At 41.4% G+C, this 23,694-nt stretch overlaps 1 protein-coding gene across 3 annotated transcripts; it reads left to right on the top strand.

Moving 5' to 3' along the window:
* Positions 1-730: 730 nt before the first annotated feature.
* gad2 (glutamate decarboxylase 2) lies at positions 731-16,511 on the top strand. 3 transcript variants are annotated; one of them, XM_080489883.1, is made up of 16 exons: positions 731-1,685; positions 1,985-2,047; positions 2,230-2,373; positions 3,035-3,268; positions 4,146-4,236; positions 5,465-5,577; positions 6,122-6,237; positions 6,641-6,720; positions 7,509-7,563; positions 7,745-7,861; positions 9,012-9,076; positions 9,174-9,252; positions 9,358-9,507; positions 9,655-9,762; positions 11,507-11,596; positions 14,159-16,511. In XM_080489883.1, the coding sequence occupies exons 1-16, from the start codon at positions 1,610-1,612 to the stop codon at positions 14,330-14,332; spliced, it is 1,755 nt and encodes a 584-aa protein (XP_080346009.1). In that variant the 5' UTR covers positions 731-1,609; the 3' UTR covers positions 14,333-16,511. The 3 variants fall into 3 exon arrangements, with proteins under 3 accessions (XP_080346009.1, XP_080346011.1, XP_080346010.1); XM_080489885.1 differs by having other exon boundaries at positions 829-936; XM_080489884.1 differs by having other exon boundaries at positions 1,100-1,679.
* The last annotated feature ends 7,183 nt before the right edge of the window (positions 16,512-23,694 follow it).

The raw sequence follows: 23,694 nt of genomic DNA, 5'->3' as shown, positions 1-23,694 counted from the left end.
CTTTACTGTCAAATCCAATTGTCGGGGAACATCTTGTTAGTTTTTGTTAAAAAAGAAAATTTTAGATTAACAAGAACTCTTTGGTCTGCTCAGCACTTATTTCTATTATCTCAGCATTGTGTCCAGGCCTGCACTTGTACGCATCAATTATAAATATATAGTATGATTCAAATTCGAATTATAATAAATATAATTCCAAAAGATACAAACCTGTCAAATAATGAAAATACAATTTAGATGTTTGAGATGGTGACCAAGTAGAGCTGTTACAAGAACAGGACGTTTGTAATCAAGCAGCTCCATTCATTAAAATATAAGATTTCAAGTGAAGGCATTGCTGTTAAAAAGTAAAGATAAGACGAAGTACTTTTTTTCTGAATCTACTAAAATATTAAGTGTAGGTTATGAGAACAGAGTATGGATGAGGTGGAAAAGTAAAATAGCAATCCTTTTGGAGTTCATGGTGGATTTTAATCACATTGTAAATAGCAGTAACTGACCTGTATAAAACATACTAATAAAACACATTTTTGACTGTGCTTGAAAAAAATACAGTGCAGCAATTAGTCAACAAATGTACATATAAAGTATGAACTCTTTAACTTAAAAGAATAAACATGATGGCAAAATAATGGCGTTTAAAAGGTTTGAACATTAAATGTGAAAGTATTTGCAATTTATTTAGAATTTAAATGCAGAACAACAAGTCCAGAATAATGGTGATATCTGCGGCACAAGAAGAGTGTGGAGGATGAGGTGAAAAGAAGTAACGGCGCCTCAGGAAGAGAGGACGGGGCCATGCGCACTCGTGTGTTTGCGCGGAGCCCCGCTTTTCCCTCCACCAGAGGCGGGTAAACACCCAGCAGCAGCGGCTCAGAGAAAGACCCGCGATGACTGGCCACATGAATTAGTTGGCATTCACTGTCTGTATGGAGGGTAAGTTGGACACGCAGGGGGCGAGATGTTGGGGGAGGCATGGAGTCACGACGCACGACGCAACGCGGTTCGTCATGACCTGAAGTGAATCACGATGGGATTTCTTTAGTGACGTGAAATTTAGGTTGGGTGTAATTAGGCAAGGGTCGTGTGCTGCGTACTCACCAGCAGCTGTAGCGCTAAAGCGAATTTTTTTTCCCACCACGTTTCATCCTCCCTTATTTTCCCCCTCCTCCTTTTTTGATTATTTTATTTCATTTTTTCTTTTTCTTTTTTTTATTTCCCATCAAAGCAAGCTTTTTTCCCTCCCCCTGCATGCCCAAGTTGCGCAAACTCTGATGCTCCATTTTTCTTGATTGAGTGGAGACGTCGGCGGCGCGCTGAGCCCGGTGCGCCTGTGAATTCAGGTGTTTTGCGGATTTTCTCCGCGGAGGCGCAGCTTCATGCTTCGTGCACCTGTGGACGCCTGCGTAAAGAGCGCAGAGGACGCCTTTTTTTGTGATCGGAGCCCGGTTTATTTTTAGCGGGCAGCTTCGTGGCGCACGGCGGATGCACGGCTGGATCGGTCTGCTCACATTCAGCACCACAGCAGCTTTGAACAGCTCCCGGTCGGAGCGTGTGGATGGGCTCCTCTGGTCTCCGTGTCTCCCGCAGCTCCTAACTACCGGCGACAATGGCATCACAGGGTTTCTGGTCTCTCGGCGGAGATAATGCCGCGGCCAACACCGGCAATCAGAGCCCAAGTACGAGTGAGTGGCCCTTTTATTTTTTATGTTCAAACCACCTCTGATGGACCGGGCACAGCTCTAATTCCTGACCATTGTCTCACACCAGCCAGACAGGCCTGCGACTTATAATCCTTTGTTGTTGTTGGTGGTGTTGATTTTTTTATTTGCTGCACATTTCTTTTCACGCGTAAAGGCTTTATTTGTTACAAGTTTCGATGCGCCTTTTTTTTTATTTGGTTTTCCACTGGTGTTTCTAAAGTTGGGCCAAAGCTGAAGCCTTCACATGGTTAATTTGATGTATCCCCCCTTCTCTCTTTCAGCCAGGGCTTGGTGCCAAGCGGCGGCCCAGAAATTATCCGGAGGAATTGGATCGAAATTATGTGGTACGTTGGTTCGCAGAGTGGCGGGGTGAGGTGGAGGAGGAGGAGGGTGAGGAGGAGGAGGAGAGGGAGAGGGAGAGGGGCGACGCGCCACCCGAGTGCAGTTTTATTTACAAGCTGGCCTAATCGAGAGAGCGTTAAATTGAAATATACATCTCGGTGGTGTTTTGTGGCTGTTTCCAAAGCGCTGCTGAATGTCGGGGAAGGGGAGCGAGTCGCCGAGCCGGCCGCCAAACAGCCGCCGGAGAACAGCGCCGGAACATGCGGCTGCAACAAATCCTGCAACTGCACCAAAGGAGCCGTGGTCTTCTCCGACCTCTATTCAACAGGTACAGAAAGTGAAAACATGCTCTCATTTAGCACCACGTGACTCCTCTCAACCCTTGCAACAAATAAATAAATAGCGTAAATCGAACCAGGTTACCTTAGAATATTTTGTAGCATGTAGTTTTCCCTGTTTTTTGTTTTTTGTTTTAATCATCTTAAACGTGATCCGACCAGTGACTCAATTAAATAAGGAATGGCCTTTTCATCCTGAAGATGGCAAAATATGATTTTTAAAATGTCTGACCATCTTATTTCACGTGAAGGAAAATGAGTGATGAGTTGTGATGACATGTTGTGAGAGGTGGGTTCTCTCGGAGAGGTCACCTTCAGCCAAATGTTCAGTTCTCGGAGGCCGATTGTTGCAGAAATAAACCAAATGACAAACATTTTTTTTATTTTCCAATAAAAATAATGAACCCTATATTTTTAATCGTGAATCCATGAGGTGATTTCAGAGTAAATTTCAGCTTAGTCCTGATTTCGAGGCCTGCACGTGTGCGTGGAATAATATGACTAATAACAGCTTTTTCATTTTAGTACTATTTCACACACACGAATATAAATCCAAAAAACCAAAAAAAAGTCTACGCGCATAATACGCTTTACCACTCTTTTTGAAATATATATCAATTTCCTGTTTTGTTTTTTTCAATTGCCTCGCAGACCTGTTACCTGCCATGGATGGAGACACGAAGACAATGACCTTCCTGCAGGAAGTTGTGGATATTTTACTGGCCTACATCGTGGAGTCTTTCGACCGGGAAACGAAAGTGATAGATTTTCATTACCCAAACGAGCTCCTCCAGATGAATAACTGGGAGCTGCAGCACGATCCGGCCACCCTGGATGATATCTTGATCAGCTGTCGCGCCACCCTCAAATACGCCATTAAAACAGGTAGGCCTGGACTTCTTCTTTATTTATATCTTTGTACCTGCTTGCAAGCTTTAAAATAAATTATAAAACCGTTAAAGTTCTGATGCTTCTTTATTTAATAAAAAAAAACGTGCGCAATAGTCCAGCTGCAAATTTTGATGCTATTTAATTTAAACAGAAATGATTTCATGAAAAACAATTCCCAGAAAATGACGTGCCTATACCGGATATAATATATATTTATTTATTTTATTTTAAGTGTCATAAAAAATGTATGTATATAACTATTTAAAAAATGGTGCCTGTAAAACATGTCCCCTCTTCCCTCCTCCTGACCAGCAGACCGATAAATGCAGTGACGCAGTAAATCTGGTTCACCAAGTAGGAGATAATAGCTAATAACCAGGCTTCATGGGCCAAGTCCATTATTCTTTCTGACTGACACGTTTTACAGCAGCAGTGCCAAACAGATTTCACCCCTCCAAAAACACATACAGATGCATTTTATGGAATTAAGCTTGAGATATTTTAGCTCAAGCAATAAATGATTTCAAAGACGCTGTAATGCATTTTTCTAAAGGACGTTTTGTGGTGACATGCTGTGCTATATTATTGAGTGTTTCTGCAAGCAGGTGCATTAATATTATAACATCACAGCTTGTATGAGGTGTGTAATACATGAGAATTGTTAGTCATATTTTTCAGAAACAATCCCAAATGTTGAATCTTTTTTTTTTTTTAATTCAAGTGTCACTTGCAGCTCTAATTCTATCCTATAATAAAACCCATTTTGGAAATAATTTTTTTCAATTTTCCAGACAGCAGATAAAATATCCAAACTGCAGCATTTCATCTCACACCCTGCTCCTCTCTCTCTCTCCCCCCCCTCTCCATTCAGCCCACCCCAGGTACTTCAATCAGCTCTCCACAGGATTAGACATGGTTGGGCTGGCAGCCGATTGGCTCACATCCACCGCCAACACCAACATGTAAGTATGTGGCCCCGCTTCATCACGATTTTAAATGCTGATAATGATAATGACAATGAATTCCATTTCCGGCCCCTCCGTCTGCGTCTGCACCGGCTGATAGCGCCTCTTTCTTTTTCCACACAATCACAGCAAATGAAAGGGGTGAAATGAAAGACAGACCCCCATCCACACTCCTTGCACCCCCCCCCCCCCCTCTCCCAACGCACGCCCTCCCACCTCTCCCACCCCTGTCTTTCATCCCTCCCCCTCACCTCTGAACCCCTCAGGGATTCAAGGGGAGAAAATTAGCTCTGAAATTAAATTCAGACTAATCTGGAGCTAATTCGAGATGGGTGTTTTTGGGGTGATAAACTCTTTAGCTTTGCCAACTGTGAGGCCTCAAAAAATAGATGCTGGGCCTTTTTTTTTTTTTTTTTTTTTTAATTTATTGACTGATGCTTTTCCACATATTGATTTAAAATACATATCAGGAGAGCCAGACAGCTGAGATGCATGTCTTAATAGATTCACACAACAAAGACCGCATTTATGACAGTGAAATTAATTGGAAACATTTAAAATATAATAAATATAAAAAATAAAGGTTAAAGCCTTAAAAATGTTGTGAGTTCCAGTCATGATCACATTGGGACTGATCCTATGTGATTGTAGACGCTGTGTATTGACTGGATTTTGACTGGACATTATATATATTGCATATTATACTATAGGTATTGTGGATGATATATATTATATACTGTATATATATACTGATACATTTTGTCATCCGATAGATTTTAAAACTGGACTTTTTTGGGGGAGTGTATATTAACCTTTATTGTAAATCTGATTACTAACCTGATACAAATCTTTTTTTGTTGTTGTATGGGGCTGCTGAATACTTGAATTATCTATCTATCTATCTATCTATCTATCTATCTATCTATCTATCTATCTATCTATCTATCTATCTATCTATCTATCTATCTATCTATCTATCTATCTATCTATCTATCTATCTATCTATCTATCTATCTATCTATCTATCTATCTATCTATCTATCTATCTATCTATCTATCTATCTTATGCACAGCCTCCTGTAATATAATATATATCTTATAATGGCCTGATTGTCTCCTCGAGCAACAAACTTGTAGAACGGTCTATTTTTTCGCTGGTGAGTCACGATGCTCCCATATATTTGTGTAACCAGCAGCGCCACGTGATGCATCTTTTGTAACGCAGGTTCACCTATGAGGTGGCTCCTGTCTTTGTGCTGCTGGAATACGTCACTCTGAAGAAGATGAGGGAGATCATTGGCTGGCCGGATGGGCGAGGAGATGGCATTTTTTCCCCCGGTGCGTCTGTGTGCATGTAAACCCAGGCACCCCTCTGTCTCACTGGGAAATGGGCTTGCCTCTGTGTGTGTGTGTGTGTGTGTGTGTGTGTGTGTGTGTGTGTGTGTGCTGTAATGTGTCAATTTGCATTTTGATGATATAAATGGAACTCGTTTCAGAGTCAATTAGCATAAAAATAATTTTCCTTTCCTGGCCTGAGCCCCCCTCCCGTCCTCTCTTCCCACCAATCTTGAATTTGTCCCACACGCCTCTGCTCCTCACATGATGAGCAGCAATCATCTGCAAATTTGATGACAGAGCCTGTGATTACTCACATTGTGCAAACTGTGATTTTTATTTAATTTCTTTCCTTTTTCTGGTGCTGTGTCATCTCTCGATAGGCTCTTGGGCTGCCGTGAACAAAGGGTTTTGTTGTTGTTTTCTTAATTTTTTTTTTTTTTAACAAATGCAGACATTTTGAAGCCCTGTCATGCTTTGTTTCAGTCAGAAACCCCTGCATCACTCCCATGAGACGCCCACTGACTGAGTCCCGTCTCTCCTCTAGGGGGTGCTATTTCCAACATGTACGCCATGCTGCTGGCTCGCTTTAAGATGTTCCCCGAGGTGAAAGAGAAAGGAATGTCATCCGTTCCCAGACTGGCGGCCTTCACATCTGAACACGTAGGCATCCCAGTTTAAATTCAGCCGACAGGTCTCCTCGCTGCTTCAGACAACAGATCAAACTTTAGCTTTTTTTCCCCCTTGAAATCAAACGTCAAAGGTCTTTTCAAGTGAAGCAGTTAACAGGAGTGGTCACATTGAAGCTTGATGTGTTTTTCAAAACGTGACTTTGTGTCACTGTCGTGTGTGACGCGCCGAAGGACACAAGGTGACCCCGCGTGTGTCTCTCACATCATATGTCACCTCCCTTCGTTTTTAAAGGACATTTAAAAGGTGATGCGAGCAGAAAAGCCATTAAACGACACATAAACGGCTCAGTTCCTGTCATATTTACTGATTTCACGTAACCCCTTCTTATCTCGTCACCCCTTCGGTGTTTTGTCTTCTCTCCCTCGCCTCACAGAGCCATTTTTCAATCAAGAAAGGAGCGGCGGCTCTCGGCATCGGGACTGAAAGTGTGATCTGCATCAAAGTAGATGAAAGGTACAGTCGGCTTCTGTTTGAAGCATTTCCGCAGGCGGTCATGCACCTTACAGGAATAAAATCTTGAGACGTTGCCACACATCCATTTTCATTTCAATTTACATATTGATGTTACAGGAGTATATTCGTCATTTGTCCTTTGAAGCTCAATTTCAATTAAATTATTGGTCATCTAAAGAGGTAAAATGTGAAAATATAAACTTCTTTATCCCATCAATCATCTTAGGACAACTGAGATTCATCTTGTGACCTTTGGTAAGGAGCACGGCCTTCAGATTTGGAACCACTCGACTAAATGTGCCAATTGTGCATAAAGTAGTTGAAACAAGCATCCAACTTGAATTTAAGTTTTCCCACATGTGTCTGTGCTTTCCGTGCATTTTTCAAAGCTAAAGCTACATGCAGACCTTCTTGTGTGCGCAATCTGCAGCTGACAACAGCTCATAACTTTTAAAAACATGCGCAAAAGTGGAGCGAGGATCCATAAAATGAGAAGAAACTATTTAATGATGTACTTAAATTTTGTTCAGCTGGTGTTTCCAAAGTGTGGGAGGATAAGCTCCCTCCCAGAGGAGGCCCACATTACACTTTAAAAACCTCTGATTGGCAGAATTTTCTTATCTCATTAAACACCAACGCAAACAAAATACCAACCACATCATTAAAGTTAATGCATAAGTGAAGCCGAGCACCAAAATCAAGTAAAATACAGCTCAAATTTGCAAGATTGTGTTCGTTCAAAAGTAACTCCAAAGGTTGTTAAAGCTTGTTTTTTTTTCCTTTGGCAGTGGCAAAATGATCCCCGCTGACCTTGAGAGGAGAATACTGGAGGCCAAACAGAAGGTAATGCAACACACATTTATTACCCTGCCCTGCTATAAATAGACATATATTCCTTCATACGGCTCTCGTTTTATGGGATTCACTGGAGTGAAGCAGCGCAGAGGAAACGTGGAAGCAATGCAACATCGCCACAGGTGCTTCCTCGTGCCTCACGCTCGCCGTGTCGTCTGCTCTCTCGCAGGGTTTCGTGCCGTTCTTTGTGAGCGCGACCGCCGGGACGACCGTGTACGGAGCCTTTGACCCGCTCATCGCCATTTCTGACATCTGCAAAAAGTACAACGTCTGGATGCATGTGGACGTGAGTGAAGCTTAAACTGAAAGCTGGAACCGTTCACGGGTGGAAATAATAATAGCTCTTCCCCGGCTGCTTCATTCAAACACATCAGGAGCCGAATGTGTCTCCTCAAAAGGTTTTTTTTTTTTTTTTCTGGGGAGAAATACACAGACCCACAGAGCTCGCCACCGAGTTTGACAAATCTATTATGTCTGTCTGGCTTCTAACTGCTGGCGGTTGACCTAGATAGAGAGCGAGCCATTTCCTTTCTAACACTGGAGATTAGAAAAAAACTGGAACAGAGGCTGTAAATCATCTCCCCCCCTGACTTTGCCATCACGGGCGCTCTCGCTGAAGGAACTCTATCTATTAATGAAGGTGATTTAGTCCTGACAGGGGGACACCTCTATTAAGAGACATAAATGGTCTTGTCTATCATTCCTCAATGAACGCAGGTGGTAAAAAAACACACATCTCTCTTTTATAGTGTCGTGGCACCTGCTGCTCTTGATAGATGTGAGTTTGTGGAGGACAGAAGTGTGCTTTCATTAAGTTTCTTAAGTCTTTTTGGTAAACTGACTTGGATAGCAATACAGTAAATCTACAAAAAAAAACATACGCATCTTAAAACTGATCATAAAAAATGCAAGAATTGTAGAAAACCTATAATAATTATTTACACTTGTGATTATTTGGTTTCTTATGTTCTCAATTACCTAACAAAATATAAAAAAAATAAAATCCCACATTTCAACACAGACATCTGCACATTTGACTTGTTTAGTTTTGATTCGCGAGGCGTTATATTTGAGGTATTTGTACACTGCATTCCTTCCTCCCTCAGCGTGCATCTTTTGATGAATGCCCTTGAAATTGTTTAATTCTTCAAATAACAGAACAGACTAATGTCCATTTAGACTTCAGCCTAACAAATATTCTGTTTGTTTCGACCAAATGCCTCCAGAGCTACAACGTTTAAGCTCTATCAGTAAATCCTTTCAAACAGTTCATGGTTTAGTGTTTGATATAAGTTGAGATGTTTTTTTTTTTTTTTTAATTGGATCGTAGTAAAGTGTGTGTGTGTGTGTGTGTGTGTGTGTGTGTGTGTGTGTGTGTGTGTGTGTGTGTGTGTGTGTGTGTGTGTGTGTGTGTGTGTGTGTGTGTGTCCCTTCAGGGAGCGTGGGGAGGAAGTCTGCTCATGTCGCGGAGACACAGGTGGAAGCTGGATGGCGTCGAGAGGCGAGTGTCTTCCTGTTTGTGGAGAACTGGACACAAACGAGTGCTAGAAGCTGAGGAGAGTTTGACGATGAACGATGGCTGTTTTTATTCCTCGCAGGGCCAACTCAGTCACATGGAACCCGCACAAGATGATGTCCGTCCCGCTGCAGTGCTCCGCCCTGCTGGTCAGAGAGGAGGTGGGCCGCACGCTCTCATCTTCCGAGTTGCTGTGGTGCTCCTTTATGTTTTTATTTTTTTAATAAAAGTAAATGCTCTGATCTTTGTGGATGGTACTTTTGCAGGGTCTGATGCAGAACTGCAACCAGATGCACGCCTGCTACCTGTTCCAGCAGGACAAACACTACGACCTGTCCTACGACACCGGAGACAAGGCGCTGCAGTGCGGACGCCACGTGGACATCTTCAAGCTGTGGCTGATGTGGAGAGCTAAGGTGGGAGCGAGTGAGGGGGGGGGGGGGGGGGGGGGGGGGGGTTTCCGGAGAAGATTTTCATTTTCAAATTCCTTCAGTTTGATTAGAATGTTTCCCATCAATCAGATTTCATCCATCATTCTTTAATTTTTTTTTTCCCTTCAACAGGGAACCATTGGCTTCGAAGCTCAGATTGATAAATGCTTGGAGCTGTCCGAGTATCTCTACAACAAGATCAAGGACAGAGAAGGATATGAGATGATCTTTAATGGGAAAGTATGTTCATGTCTACGTTTCTCGCTCCAGAATATTGAATCAGAGGAGAGTTCATGTCAGCCCACGTGGCTCCTTTCACCTCAGTGTGTTCAGTGTCATGGCGGGTGACTTGATTGGCACACAGAGTGCTCTTGCTTTGTGTTGAATGAATGCCACTTTTTTTTTTTTTTTTTACCTCTGGCCGCAAGTATAATGTGCTGCTATTATGTCTAATGAATAGCATAACGACTCGTAATTGCTCATATGCATATGAATAGCATAGTGTCTGAAATATCCCCAACCAAGCTAAACGACAGGACAACGCAAACATATGTGGGAATGGATGGGTTATTAAGATGAAACTCTCCCATTAAAGGAGTGCTTGGACACCCAGAGTCATTTATAATGGGGCCTCTTTAATCGTTCAAGGCTTATTGTTTTCCCACTGAGCCCCAAAAAGCCTGAGAGCATCATAACCCAGAGGGTGGCGAGGAAAAGCCAAGTCCTCTGGGCGATGGCCCAGGTGTTCACTTGTCTGTGCCTCCCACTGAGCCATTACATCAATCCGATGTTGAATATACTCCAGCCCAGCTGTATAAATGAGGCTGGTGCGCATGGTTAGTCAGCTGTCGGTAATGACTGCCTCTCCGCTCGCAGGCAGGCAGTCGGCTCCGGCTCCAATTCAAATGCCAAAAAAATAAATGTACAGTGGCGAGGGTTGGTTCAGATATCTCGAGAGGATCTGAGAAGAAATGCTGATTCACCTCACAAACTAAAAATTCTTTTAAATTCTAGTGTTCTTACTTAACAGCCTTGCAGAAATGTCATTGGATTATACAGAAACATCTCAAATTATTATTGCAGTCTTCATGAAAACATCTGAGAAACTCTCATTTCTGTACAAATCAAACACGTGTTACATTTAGTTTTCACTCATCTGTGTAATCAACATTTATATGTATTATATTTTCACTCTTGGATACTGTTAAATTGTCTGCACACATATCTGAGATGCCTTAAAGTGAATTTATCAAATGAACCTTGATTTACCTCGATCACTAACATGGTTTCAATCAGTCCTTTAGAAAGCTGATGACTAACATCATTTTAGTTTAGCTTTTTAGTTTCTATTTATTCGCATAAATGTATAACGTAAATTACAAATCTTATACAAGTTACTGAAAAATGACAATTAGTAAGATTCTGTAAGATTAAAAATCTTTATTTTTTTTGGTTTACAGTCCCATTTGCATAAATATGGACAGATTGTGTTCAAGAGTGTCGGCAGTTATTTTGATTATGTATAAATATCTATGTAAAAAGTATTTCTTTTTTTTTAAGCTACACTAGCTAATATTTTCAGCTTCATTAAGGATGACTTATTTTAACACAAACTAGAATATTGATGAAACATGATAGAAATATATTTGCAAAATAATTAACATAGCTCATTTTCTCAGTAACTTGCTTCACTTTCTATCAGGAACAAGAATTGAGTTGCGGAGTAGTTGGTGACGAGTCAGAAATATATTTCAAGACGAGTTTCTGAGTCACACTACTTATATTTCGCAAACATTGTAACCAAATGCATTCAGTGTGAAAAAAGGGTTGTAACGAGAAACGTGTAATTCAGTATTTTCTTGAATAGAAAGTCACAATAAGCAATGCACGGATCCTGAACGATTACCCCGACTCGTGTAGCCTTTCTTTGTGTCACTGTGGCAGTTCCTTCCTCTCATCTCGTGTTGTCCGTGTCTCCCCTCAGCCTCAGCACACCAACGTCTGCTTCTGGTACCTCCCCCCTGGGATCCGCTACATGGAGGACAAAGAGGAGAGGAAGAAACACTTGCACAAGGTGGGTGAGCGGAGATAAGAGGCCCCACCGCAGTATCTGCCACACACACCTTTCCCTGCACCTCCTCCGTGCCCTGACAAGCCCCGTCAGTCATATCCAGCCCGACCATCACATGTCCCTCTAATTAGGGACACCTTATACTGAGGATTAACAAAAAAAAACTTTGCCATGCACGTGTGGAGCGGTAAACTGTGCCAGTCTCAAAAATAGGACGGCGTTTGAAAAGAAGCGTAGCTGTTTAGTTAGCTAACGTGGCGGTCCATCAGATAATCCCACAGCAGCAGGGGAGTAATAATTGACAATTAGGACCAGCAGATGGTGAACGTGCCCAACATACAAAGATTGCTCACCCCGCCCCCCCCCCCCTTCCCAGAAACATCAGCCATAAATCATGACCACTTTTATCTCTTGATGCAGATGTTTCTGTTTATACTGTAAAGTTTGATTGAAGCAGCACCGTCATGCTCCGCCAACTGGATCGACCGTCTGGCCTACGTTTGCCTTTTTCCATCGACTTGGAGTTTGAGATTGAGTGATGATGCAGCGTTGCCAAATTAGCACTTTGAAGAGGGAAGTCTGATCTTCCCTCAGTTTCCACATCATGTTGAAGTGACTGTTTCTTACAAAAGCGGAGAAGTGGAAATTATCCAGAGACTGATTTAGGGGAAATCAGCAGCAAGTTGATTGAGCTTTAGAAGGAAAGACCTGATTATGAGGATTCATACTGGGTATGTGAACACACTGAATGACTTTAACAGATCCTTACTTGGCCGGCTAACACTAGTGGGAGTTTTTGGCTTAGTACTTCCAAATTATTTTGGACCTCGAGGTTATTTGAGTCACAGTAAACTTTAAGCTTCACGCTGTCTCGTCAGTTTGCAAAAATCTTTCGCATAATCTTCAGCAAGGTCAGTATGATCGTTTCTCTACCCTAAAATAGTATTTATATTATTAGAGACTGAAACTGAAATGTTTTCCCCTCAGCGAGCTGTCTAACTGGCTGCTGTGGGTCCAAACAAGAAGCGTGACTTCTTAAACTTGAAATTGAATCTGTCGCCTCTCGTCACAGCAGCACAAAATCCACACTCCCGTCGAGAATCTGCTGAGCACAAAATGAATGACTGTCAACACCTCGCGCTGAGAGATAACCCCTGGTCTTGGCAGCGGCTGCAGCCATCAACGTGCCGCGTTCCCCGGTTGGTGTCAGATTTAGTTGTCAGGCTGGTGGGAGATAATGAACTACGTGGGTTCGGATCAGAGCAGTCTGGGAAGACGTGTCATTTGTTGAGCTGCTGATAAAGTAAACAAAGAAGACGGGAAAACAACAAACATTTCCGTTCACCAAACAGTTGTTCCTGTCAGGAGTTAAAACTCTACACATTTTATTCTCAAGTCACACAAGCCCCATTACAGAGGTAACTACAGATTTATAGGCAATGTTTTGTCAACAATTAGTCTAAAATAATGTTTTTAGGTTGTTGAAAGGAACCAGAGTACTCGCAGAGGAATGACAATATGATCAGTTCAAAACTGAGTGGATTTTAAATCAAAGAAACAAAGCTAAAACAGTACTTTAAAAACTAATTTTCTCAAGATTATGTCTTGTTTTTAAGTTTGGTTATTATTTTTTGATATTTTGATATATGTCCCTTTTTTAAGACTTGTGTACAATTGTACTGCCAGAGAAGCTGCTGACCATTTTTCACTGACTTTGACAAAAATAACAATAAAGTATATAAAGTAAGTTCTAGTTTAAAAATCACCAATGAAAAAAACCCTGAACAATGATGAATGCATATAATGTGAAAATGACTCAAACTTCACTGAGACTAAAATGAAGCACAAAGAAAAGAACATAACATGACAGCAAAGAAAATCGAAATAAATAGAGATTCAGAACAGTCACAAGTGCCTTTTAAAATGCCCACAAAGAAAAAGACTGGAATTGAGCGCAAGCAGATTCGAAAAAAACCACAAAAAGACTCAAAAACAGTACAAATAGACATAAAACAACCATGAAGAGACTGAAAACAACTATGTGATCTATATCTAACACCCAGAGACTCAAATCAACCACACAAAAACCAAAACAGTCACACAAACACTCAAATCCAATACAACAATCCAAAACAACTGCAATGAAACTCAAAATCAGCTCAAGGAGATATTTCAATTTCAAAGACTCAAAACAACCACACGAAGGCTCAAAACCAATACAAAAACATCCAAAACAACTTTAAAGAGACTGAAAACAGCCATAAAGAGATTTATATCAGTCACAAAGATACTCAAAACAACCACACAAATACTCAAAATAACCACAAGGACATTTATAGACACCAAAAAAAGACTAAAAACAACCACACAAATACTCAACACCACCATAGAAACACTTATAAGAACTACAAAGAGACTCAAAACCACAAGAAAGATATTCAAAATCATAAACTCCAAATGATTTGTCTGTTCACTCTGAATGCCTAAACTCTTGAGGGCCTTTTGGCTTCGTGAGTAGTAGAAGTTCCCGTTTTCTGACGCTCCCCCTGCCCTCTGTGTCGTCAGGTGGCTCCTGTGATAAAGGCCAGGATGATGGAGTACGGCACAACCATGGTCAGCTACCAACCACAAGGGGACAAGGTCAACTTCTTCCGCATGGTGATCTCAAATCCCGCTGCTACCTTCGAGGACATCGACTTTCTTATTGAGGAGATCGAGCGACTTGGCCAAGATCTATAAGACTCGTCTCACCAGATCCTCCTGTGCTGTTCCCCTTGACGGATGAATTGTTTGTCGTGAATGTACTGGTAAACTTTTCTTTTTCTTTTCTCTATTATCTCTCCTCCAAAGTCACATATTTAAGAGTATATTTCAGAAAAAGATCTACAGAATATATCCATATATTATGTATTGTAGCTTTGCCGTGGACTGACTTGGTCCAAAGCTATGTAAAAGTGCTTCTGTCTGCCTTTCCTATTGTGTAGTAGAGCCCAGAGTAGTGTAAGTGACGTAACTTTATATGTACTTTTTGGTGATATGAAATGCTTGTGCAATAAGTGGATGAGGAAGAGTTTATTTTTGGATCATTTCTCATTTGCCGAGTATGTCGTTAAGTGCCAAACGTGGCTGTGTTTCCTGTAACTATTAACATTTTAAAGTCCTGGTTTGAAAACGAAAATAGCACTTCACCTTACCTCAGCTTAATCAACTGCCTTTACACCCGCATGTAGTGTTTTTAACTGTGATTTTGGACACACACCTTCTTATAACTGGTGTCGTATTGCAGTGCCAGCATTAGGTTAAAGACGAGTCCCTGCCAGAACCAGCCATGTTGTGGATCCTCAAGCATGCAAAGTCATTAAAAATGCCATCGGAAAAATGACACGAGAGCGACGTCGGTTCAGAGCAATTATATCCATGTGAGCTCATCATACATCACTGCAGCTTTTCACAGCTTAAATCCGCTGCCTTTGTTACTTGTAAGGCTTTTTATCCCTCTCTCCGGTGTGTTTTAAAATGGTAATGGCTTGTTACACTTTATATTGTTTATGTCGCCAATAAGCTAAAGGAACCATTTCCCTCTTGGCTGTATATTTAGCTGTGCTAAATGTTAAAGCAACCATCAGCGCATTCCTTCTGTCATTTTCTCCTATATATCAAACCCAGTTGCAGGACCACTATTTTCCTGGCTGTGTCCTTTAAAGGTTTCTCTCTGTCGTGTTCATTGTTACCGATGGATTCAGATATTAGTGTCTCACTGGCTGCAGAAGACAGCTCAGTCCTGACTGCAGTGTTATAACTATTGTTTTTTCTGTTGCATTCCTGTTGGGAAAGCTGCTCACAGCATGTCTGCTGCTCCTGCCGGTCAATGCATGCTCGCTCAGCTTTGTGACGTTTAGTAGGCTTATTCAGGCATTCATCATTTCAGCCCCATTTGCATTAGCATCACCTCTTCAAGCTGGCCCTATCCTGAGTTTGGAACTAAAAACTCTGGCAACAGAAGGAGGCATTCTCAAGTGTGACTGGTATGGAATGACTGTGCAGACAGTGAAATCAGTTCATTAGATAGGTGACCAACAGCTGCCCGAGGGTCCTCACCAATGACTGACCACCAAAGTCCAGCGTTCACTGCACGTTACAGCTGGTATTTATTGTTTCAACTGCCTGCCAATTACTTTGGACTTTCAATAATTGTGATCATGTCTTCTACGGTGAGTGCATGTCACTGTGTGATTATGACTTGTACAAAGTAAAATTACCTATTTTTTGTCGTTGCAGTGGATTTAATGTAAACTTGGAGGTGACAGGGTGCAGTGTAACATGCCTTGAGTGCTAAAAAAAGAAAAAAAAAATGTAATCCCTCTATAGTGTCCATAAAGGGTTATTCGCTACATTTTAAGCTGGATTTTCAGCCTGTAGGTGCTACATGGCTTGCATTACCCCTTCTGGTCACTATTCAAATTTCACCAATTTCCCAGGATGGCTTTGTGCAGCTTAGTCATTGGGGACAACTTAATCGTGACTGAAAAGTTTGACAATTTAAATATAAAACAGCTTCATCTTATACAGAATTGGATGAGCACCCATCCATGATGGTTGTGAGAAACGGAGCAAGGCAGTAACCGTTTTTTGTTCACAGACCGTGTGGGAATTTGACCAGATTCGCAGCTACTGTATACCTGACATCACTTGCACTAAATCTTTGTGGGGGGAGGCAGTTTCTCCCCCCCTGAGTATTGCAACTGAGATTTCCTCTTTATTCATTCACAAGCAATATTTAAGAATGGGTCCAATCTACAGTATATATACACATATATATATATATTTATCCTGCAAAAATATCAAAAGAGACAGTGAATCGAAATGTACAATAGTAAATGATAATCAAGTTTCAAGACCAAATGCACAGTAAATGGCGAAAAAGAAAAAGAAAAAAAAATTTAAACAAGCTCATTATAAGTGGCTGGAAAGTGAACTCTGACTCCACAAGCAGAGGTTCTGTAGCATTTCCATTAGAACAAGTTAGAAAAGCACAATCTGCTCAACATGGTCAGTTAATGTACAATCACTTTTAATCATAGATTGTAAATAGTATTTCAAGATGTCCTAAGTACATATCTTTGCGTATACATAGATGTATATAAGACATATAGCCAGAGACTATTTGTGAGGTAAAGTTACTCATATTTTCTCTATCTCCAAAATAGATTTCCTGTATTTTCATCCTGTTACTCCAAAAGGCTTTTCCCCCCTGTGTGTATGTATGTACGTGTGTATGTCAGATACTTGACTTTGTGACTCTTCTAGCTATTACAAAGAAATCTTGTTTCAGGGACTGGCTTTAAAAAAAAAATTAAAAAAAAACAATTGGACAGGTTTCACCTTGAAATATTTAGGAGTCGAGCTCAGAGGTGCAACGACTCGGCCGTTCGGATTTTAAATCGAATATGCAAAGCCATTTTGACTCTGAAGCTCTTTGTTTTTTTTGTGCACAAAGTGATACTTGACGGTATGTGCCAACGTGTACCTTAGTGTGTGTGTAACTGTGTTGCCTTAGTATGAATTTTCCAGTATCGTCTCGTTTTCCTCCGAAGAGGAGGTCGTGCACTTTAGAGTAAAACACATGACCTGATAATGTGCAATGTCCAATGGTTGTCCATAAGTTGATGTTTTAAAAAAAAAATCTACTCAGAAAATGTAACTTAAGCTCTTTGGTCTGAATGTGTCTTTAAATCAAGGGTCTGTTGGAAAACTAAAGCATTTAATATTTTTCTTTCTGCGGTTTGTAGATATTGTAAAGCTTTTTGTTGAACAAAACTTCAAGGGTCGTATTTCTGCTCCCCCAAATGAAATTGGCGTTCACACTGTGACACGGACAACATCAGATTTATTACAGCGACAAAGGAATCTCACTGTGGTAGTCTTGGAAAGCCAGACACTTTGTTTCTCTCGCTGCTGCTGCTAGACTTGCTTCCTTTGCACGTGCATGCAATGCCTTGCCTATCCAGCTTGTTTGATATACTGTCTCCTATATATATCTCTTTCTATATATATTATATATGCACACATATACAGTACGTGTAGCTCCTGTAATTAGCTTTAGTGTCCAATGTATAGCTTAGCCTGTAGATTAGTGCACTGTCGCTCTAGCCTTTACTCGTGATCTCTGTGTCTTGGGCTTCCTGTAAAGTTTCTTTGTGCCGCCAGCATGCTAACCTCGCCTCGCAATCTGTAATCCTCTCCGCGCTTGATCTGACTCTCTCTATCCTCCGTCTTTTCTGCTTGAAGACTGTCGCCGCTCTGATCGTAGAGTATTATATCTATACGTGTAGTCCCTCAGCATGTCTCTGAACGCTCCTCTCTGCTCTGCGCCTGTATGACCTTTTCTCTCTTTCTCTTCCGCTTCGCCCTCTGGTAGCAGTGACATTGTATCCTCGCGCTTTCCTCTTTCTGGCCTACCCGCTGTTGTTCTGTTTGTGTGTCTGAGACGGTATGTTGACTCGTGTCATGGTGTCACCGCGCCACTGTTTCCCGTGTTCTTTGACACTATGGGATGTTTGAGAAATGGAATAGATAAGTAGTCAACACAGACCCAGAAGTTTATTGGTTGAAATAAATATTGTTTGTTTATGCGAACATTTAAAGCCCCTTAGTACTCAGAGAATAGTTCATTTTTGCTTAATATAGTGCAGTTTTGAAGCATATATTCTGCAAACTGCCGTGCTAGCCTCTGGAACGTTCATTTGTCCTGGATTATATGTTACTCTTGGGAAAATAGAAATAAATATTGTCAAAACAACGATAATGTGAATCTCTCTTCTTTTTTTCCGACAGTGTATAAGTCCGTCAATTTCACAGACTTTGTTCTACCTACGCACCATCTAAACATGACCTGCGTCTCATATAGGTCAAGGAGTCGCGCTATGTAAACAGAAAACGTGTACATTGTTACATAAACTTGTGGAAATAGACCTAGTGCATGCAAAGTGGTACTTTAGCAGCACTTCGTGGTAAAGATGGCTCAGCTTCTCAAGTATTGTTCAGAATCTGGAACATTTTCAAACCTCAAATACAGTCATTTCATAATCCCTGGTTATATAAAGTAATTCTTCAATGGATCACAGATTTTTTTGAATAAATACTGGGTAGATTGTATACCTATTAACATACTGCATAAAGCAAATAGGACTGTATTTAATTTGTACAATACAAAATAATCAGAATTTATCTCCAAAATCTGCAACTCATGGAGTTTTCCAGGTCTTCAGTGCTCAGATTTTTGATTTTTTAAGTGGCCCACTGGAGCAAAACCAGTAAACTGGGCACAAGATCAAGTCCGGACTATTGTCATTGATACATGTGGCCCCACTGAGGCCCACCGTTGCACTTCCCAGGACTTAAAGGATCTGCTGCTAACGCCTCGGTGTCAGATAGTACAGCACATCTTCAGAGGTGCGGTGATATAGTTAGGGCCGTTTGGTGCACTGCAACACACAACAAACTCTCTGACATTAATGTTTATCTTCATAATGACTGAAAAATGCAGCTCTCACCTCCTCCTCTGTGGGGTTGTGTCTGAGAGGGATGTCTGGTAGCTTGCTTTCTTCTCTCTAGATGGCAGTGCTACCTCACAGTTCGGTCGGTACTGAAAAGTCCTCATGTACAGCCAGTGTGGCTGGAATTCTCTGCAAATAAAATAATTTTTCCTTTGTTGTCTCAGTCTGTTGTTATTTTTACTTCCCTCTCTGAATCATTTGTGATCAAAATAATTTCAAGTCCAAAAAAAAGAGGAACACTTTGTTTGGGTTTTTGAAACGCACGTCTCAAATGATGCAAAGGTTTCAAGACGGGTTACCTAATCTCTGCCTCGTCTCCACAAAAAGGGAGGAAACAATGGGTTGCCTAACGGAACCACAACTCAGCCCATAACACCCCCCCCCCCCCCCCCCTCCTTCCCCCATTTGTTGATGTGTGTGACATGAAAGCCCCGATAAGAAAGCGAGACGTGGTTTTAAGGAAACATCTGGGGAGCACACTATCAGCTGGCTTTGACTTAAAACTGCAGAGAGGAAACAAATGCTTTTTTTAACATTTCAAATATAGCATGTAATCATTTTACTGTCGCCACACAGCAATTTGAGCATGTTTGGATGTGTGTGTGTGTGTGGGGGGGGTTACAACAGTTCAATCCTTACATTAGTCAAACTCCAACACCTGATCAGTCCACAACAGGCAGATTAGCACAGGTTAAAGGGGAGGCTGTATTTCTTGCTTCACCTCACTGTGGAAACCTGCAGACACCATTTCAGCGTGTAATCTGGTTGACTGGATTTTCTTCCTGTACAGCTTTACGGTTCATGGTTGTGGCTACCATGTTACAGCATGTCATTGTGTTACCTCGACCACAGAGAAATGGATATGTTCACATCTGGTATGTATTTTGTTTCATGTCTTAGAATTCTGTCCTTTCGTCTCCAAATGGGTGAGATTGTGGTGTGTTGTTCTTCTGGTGAGAGATTGTGACAAAAACCATGGAAGATGATAGACAAAACATTGTCAGTGAAGTAGATAAACTTTCCGATTTTCCCTATCCATCCACACGTTGTACCAAACTACGAAACCAGTATTCTAAGTGCAATAAACATAATTGTAAGAAGCAGGTCCAACATTATCTAGTGTTCTGAGTGGTTTTAATTAATTGAATCTTGTCCAACACGAAAAAACAAACAACCAGACAATGGAACACAATCACATTCACACCAATGTTAAAGGCATTCATTTACCTAAGATTCCTGTTTTGGTCAGTGTTGGAAGCTGGACTACCTGTAGAAAACCATTAAACCCAGAGTCAAACTGCAGACATGCTCACTGTGAAGCAAGAGTGTCTCGATCTCGACATCAACCAACTCCCAAACAATTATTATATATTGAATCTCAAATAATAAGGACTTTGTCTTCACACCTAAATGTTACACGTCTTGTTGTTGCTGTTAATGAACAGTTTACGGAACTAATCAAACTACACTTTAACAGCCTAACTAACTAATAAAAGTTTAGCAACCACTGTACTGGTTAAATATTTAAATAGATGCTGGCAATCTACTAAAAGCTAAAGAAACATTTTCATATATTTCTTCAGAACTGATTGGGTTTTTTTTATATTTTGTGGCACTCCCTTTAGAGATTGATGCATCATGATCATATGTGTCCCTGCATGCATTTTTGCAGATGAAAATACATTTTATTGGTCATTATTCTATATTTTGACCAATAGCAGCATATAAATGTTCACATTGCATCTGGATGTAAGTGTCAGGGAGCGTGAACAGTGGACCCAAATGACCGAAGAATGTCTGGACAGTTTATTCAATATCTAGAGGCAGACATTGTTCGGTACACATGCAAACACTCAGCGTGGCAAAAACATGGAGGACATTCAAAACCGTGAGGTCAACCGCAAGAGAGGGTCAAAACAAGACAGTCTATAAGGCCAAAAGCTGTCCTCAAACTTCACACGGTGCCAACATGTGGCACAGCGAGACAAACTGGTAACTGACAAGTATGAAGATACATACAGGGAGGGGGTGGGGCAATCAGGCACAGGTGGAAGTTATCAAAGGTAAGAATCAGGTGAGACACGTGAATAGTGGAATAACAAGAAATGTGTGGGGAAGGTTGTGTACATGAACACAGACCTGACTTGACGGTGAAGTAAAACATAACTATATTTGACCTGGGAATGACGATACAGTGAGATGAGGTGCAGGAAAACAACTTGACCAAACGCTGGACCCATTGACGGAATTTAAACCAAAGGACCCAGGGCAAGCAAACCATGAAGACATAACACATTATACTAGGAAGGAGACAATTGTTCACTTAAATTAAATTACATGGTTTTGGTTTTGTGAAAAACTAGAATATGATCCATCAAACACAACGTAGCACAAACCGTTATACTGATAAGTTTGCATAAGGCTGTATCCCCATAAAACATTACTGTTTAATAATGTCCAGTGTCACTTTTACATGTTGTGGACCAGCATGGTTTCAACTTTACATTATGCTCATTATATTCTTGTAGGCTTGTTAAAGCAACCTAATGTGGTGTGAAAGTGAGTAGCAGTGGATCTCATCCAATGTTTTCTGCCTGCTTCTGTAGAATTTACTGTTCTATAAAGTTCTTAAAGTCTTGAGAAGACCATAAAATCCAGCTTTTACAGAGATGAGGCTTGTGACTTAAAAGTCCTGTCACAATGTGCAGGTTGTGTTCTGAAATATTTTGCATAAAGCAGCATTTTTCGATAATCACAATTTTGAAAAGAGATCAAATAAGGCTTTAGAGTTTTGCGGATGATGAAAAATAATGGGTGTGTGGAATTCAAATCCTCCATTACCACCCACGGCGGGATCGTTACAAGCCATTGTGCCTCCTGCACAGCCATACAGATACAAAATGGGTTGTCAGCTCATTTTCCATTAATTATCATCAAGGAATTATCTATGTGTACTCTTGACATCACACTGAGGGCTCATGTGTCATGAGACTTCCAAATTAATTTCAATCAACCTTGACATGCAGCCTCTGTAGACTCCCTCACCACCGTTATCTCATGACAGCCACTTCAGTCTTCCACAGTCCAAATATTTTCATCACTGCTTTTTAGAGATTAGAAATGACCCCCCAAGAATAGTGATTGAATGACCACGGCGTCTGGCATGTCTCATGGATTCACCTGGCGGGGTTGATGATCGGACATGTTCCCATATGAGCTCTGGATCACCAGCGTCACCTGAATGGTCTGCTCACTATCTGCAGCAACCTCCGTCGGCCTGGAAAGCCTCAACACACTAATCCTAGAAAGAAGGGAAACCGTTCAAATGCACAAGTTGCAGACAGAAGAAATGTAGCAAACACGTCATGAAGTTTAAGACTGTGAAGTTGTTCCTCTCTAAAACTTGGCAGTGATTTACAAGCCAACCGGCAGACGATAGAATCGGGGCGGCTGGCTTGAGAGAGGCTTACCGAAGCATCTCCATAGGAGCCGAAAGGATTCTCCAAATACGCTGTGTGTGTGCGTGCGTGCGTGCGTGCGTGCGTGCGTGCGTGCGTGCGTGCGTGCGTGCGTGCGTGCGTGCGTGCGTGCGCGCGTGCGTGCGCGTGTGCGTGTGTGTGTGTGTGAGTGTGAGTGTGTACAGAGCGACTAAGCCAAGCCAGATGTTGGCGTCTGTTGGACTTGGTGGCGTTCACCTCTTTTGAGTTGCCTGAATGTTGCCGCTGCCCCAGTGTCAACCCAGGAGCTGGGAGGTCATCTGTTAGTGTTTGGTTTCACTCAAATACTGTTCGGCTAACACATGAAAGCCTCGTCACCTTCAGCAGAGAGGCCGCATGCTTGGTTGACAGCAGAAGGAATCAAGCATGTGTGCGTTTTCTCATCAGCATGGAGTGATATTTATCAGGGTTTCTTTCGTCCAGAGGTCAGGAGCTGATTTTTACCTGCTGATTTCAGCAAAGCACGTCAGTCCCAAAAAAAAAGCACATAATTATCTTATCTCCTCTACCTCAACTGCAGAGAATGTAGTTTGATATGACCCAATAGAAAGGCTTGATGTGGTTGGAGTGTGCTCACCTCAGGCTCCCCCACAGACGCTGCAATCGCTTCTTATATGTTTATCACTTGCTACAAAGTGTGACAGGGATTTCATGGACCTGGAATATAAGTTTGACTCCTCAATGTCAACCTTCAACAAATTGGAAGTTAGGATAACATCATCCAGGTATGCCGGCGACGTCTTCTGGGGATAAACAAATGATGCTAACAAAGAACTGAGCCGTAGTTCTTGAAGCATTGTAATGAGTTTATCTCATACTTTTTTGTGTCCTTGCCTAATGAGTCTGTGAAACAGATGTTGGTTTGAGTCCAAATACGCATTTCTGGCAATGTCACTTAAAAGTAGAGAGGTCGTGCGCCAGATTTTAATAGAGATTTTCACTAAATGTGTATTGCTGTCCCCTGACAGCTTAAACTCATTTCTAAAGCCAGCTGTGTTGTTGAGTGAAGCTGCATATGCACCATGGTGGTTTGCAAGAGGCAAAGATA

Source organism: Lipophrys pholis (genome assembly GCF_963383615.2).
Source record: "Lipophrys pholis genome assembly, chromosome: 20".
Lineage (NCBI taxonomy): Eukaryota > Metazoa > Chordata > Actinopteri > Blenniiformes > Blenniidae > Lipophrys > Lipophrys pholis.
This window is presented reverse-complemented; position numbering and strand designations above follow the sequence as displayed.

Excerpts from the sequence above, each read along its gene's own strand:
- gad2 (XM_080489883.1), top strand. The coding sequence starts at position 1,610 with ATGGCATCACAGGGTTTCTGGTCTCTCGGCGGAGATAATGCCGCGGCC. Across the intron at positions 1,686-1,984 it reads CAATCAGAGCCCAAGTACGA|CCAGGGCTTGGTGCCAAGCG; the intron begins GTGAGTGGCCCT and ends TCTCTCTTTCAG. Across the intron at positions 5,578-6,121 it reads AGATGGCATTTTTTCCCCCG|GGGGTGCTATTTCCAACATG; the intron begins GTGCGTCTGTGT and ends TCTCTCCTCTAG.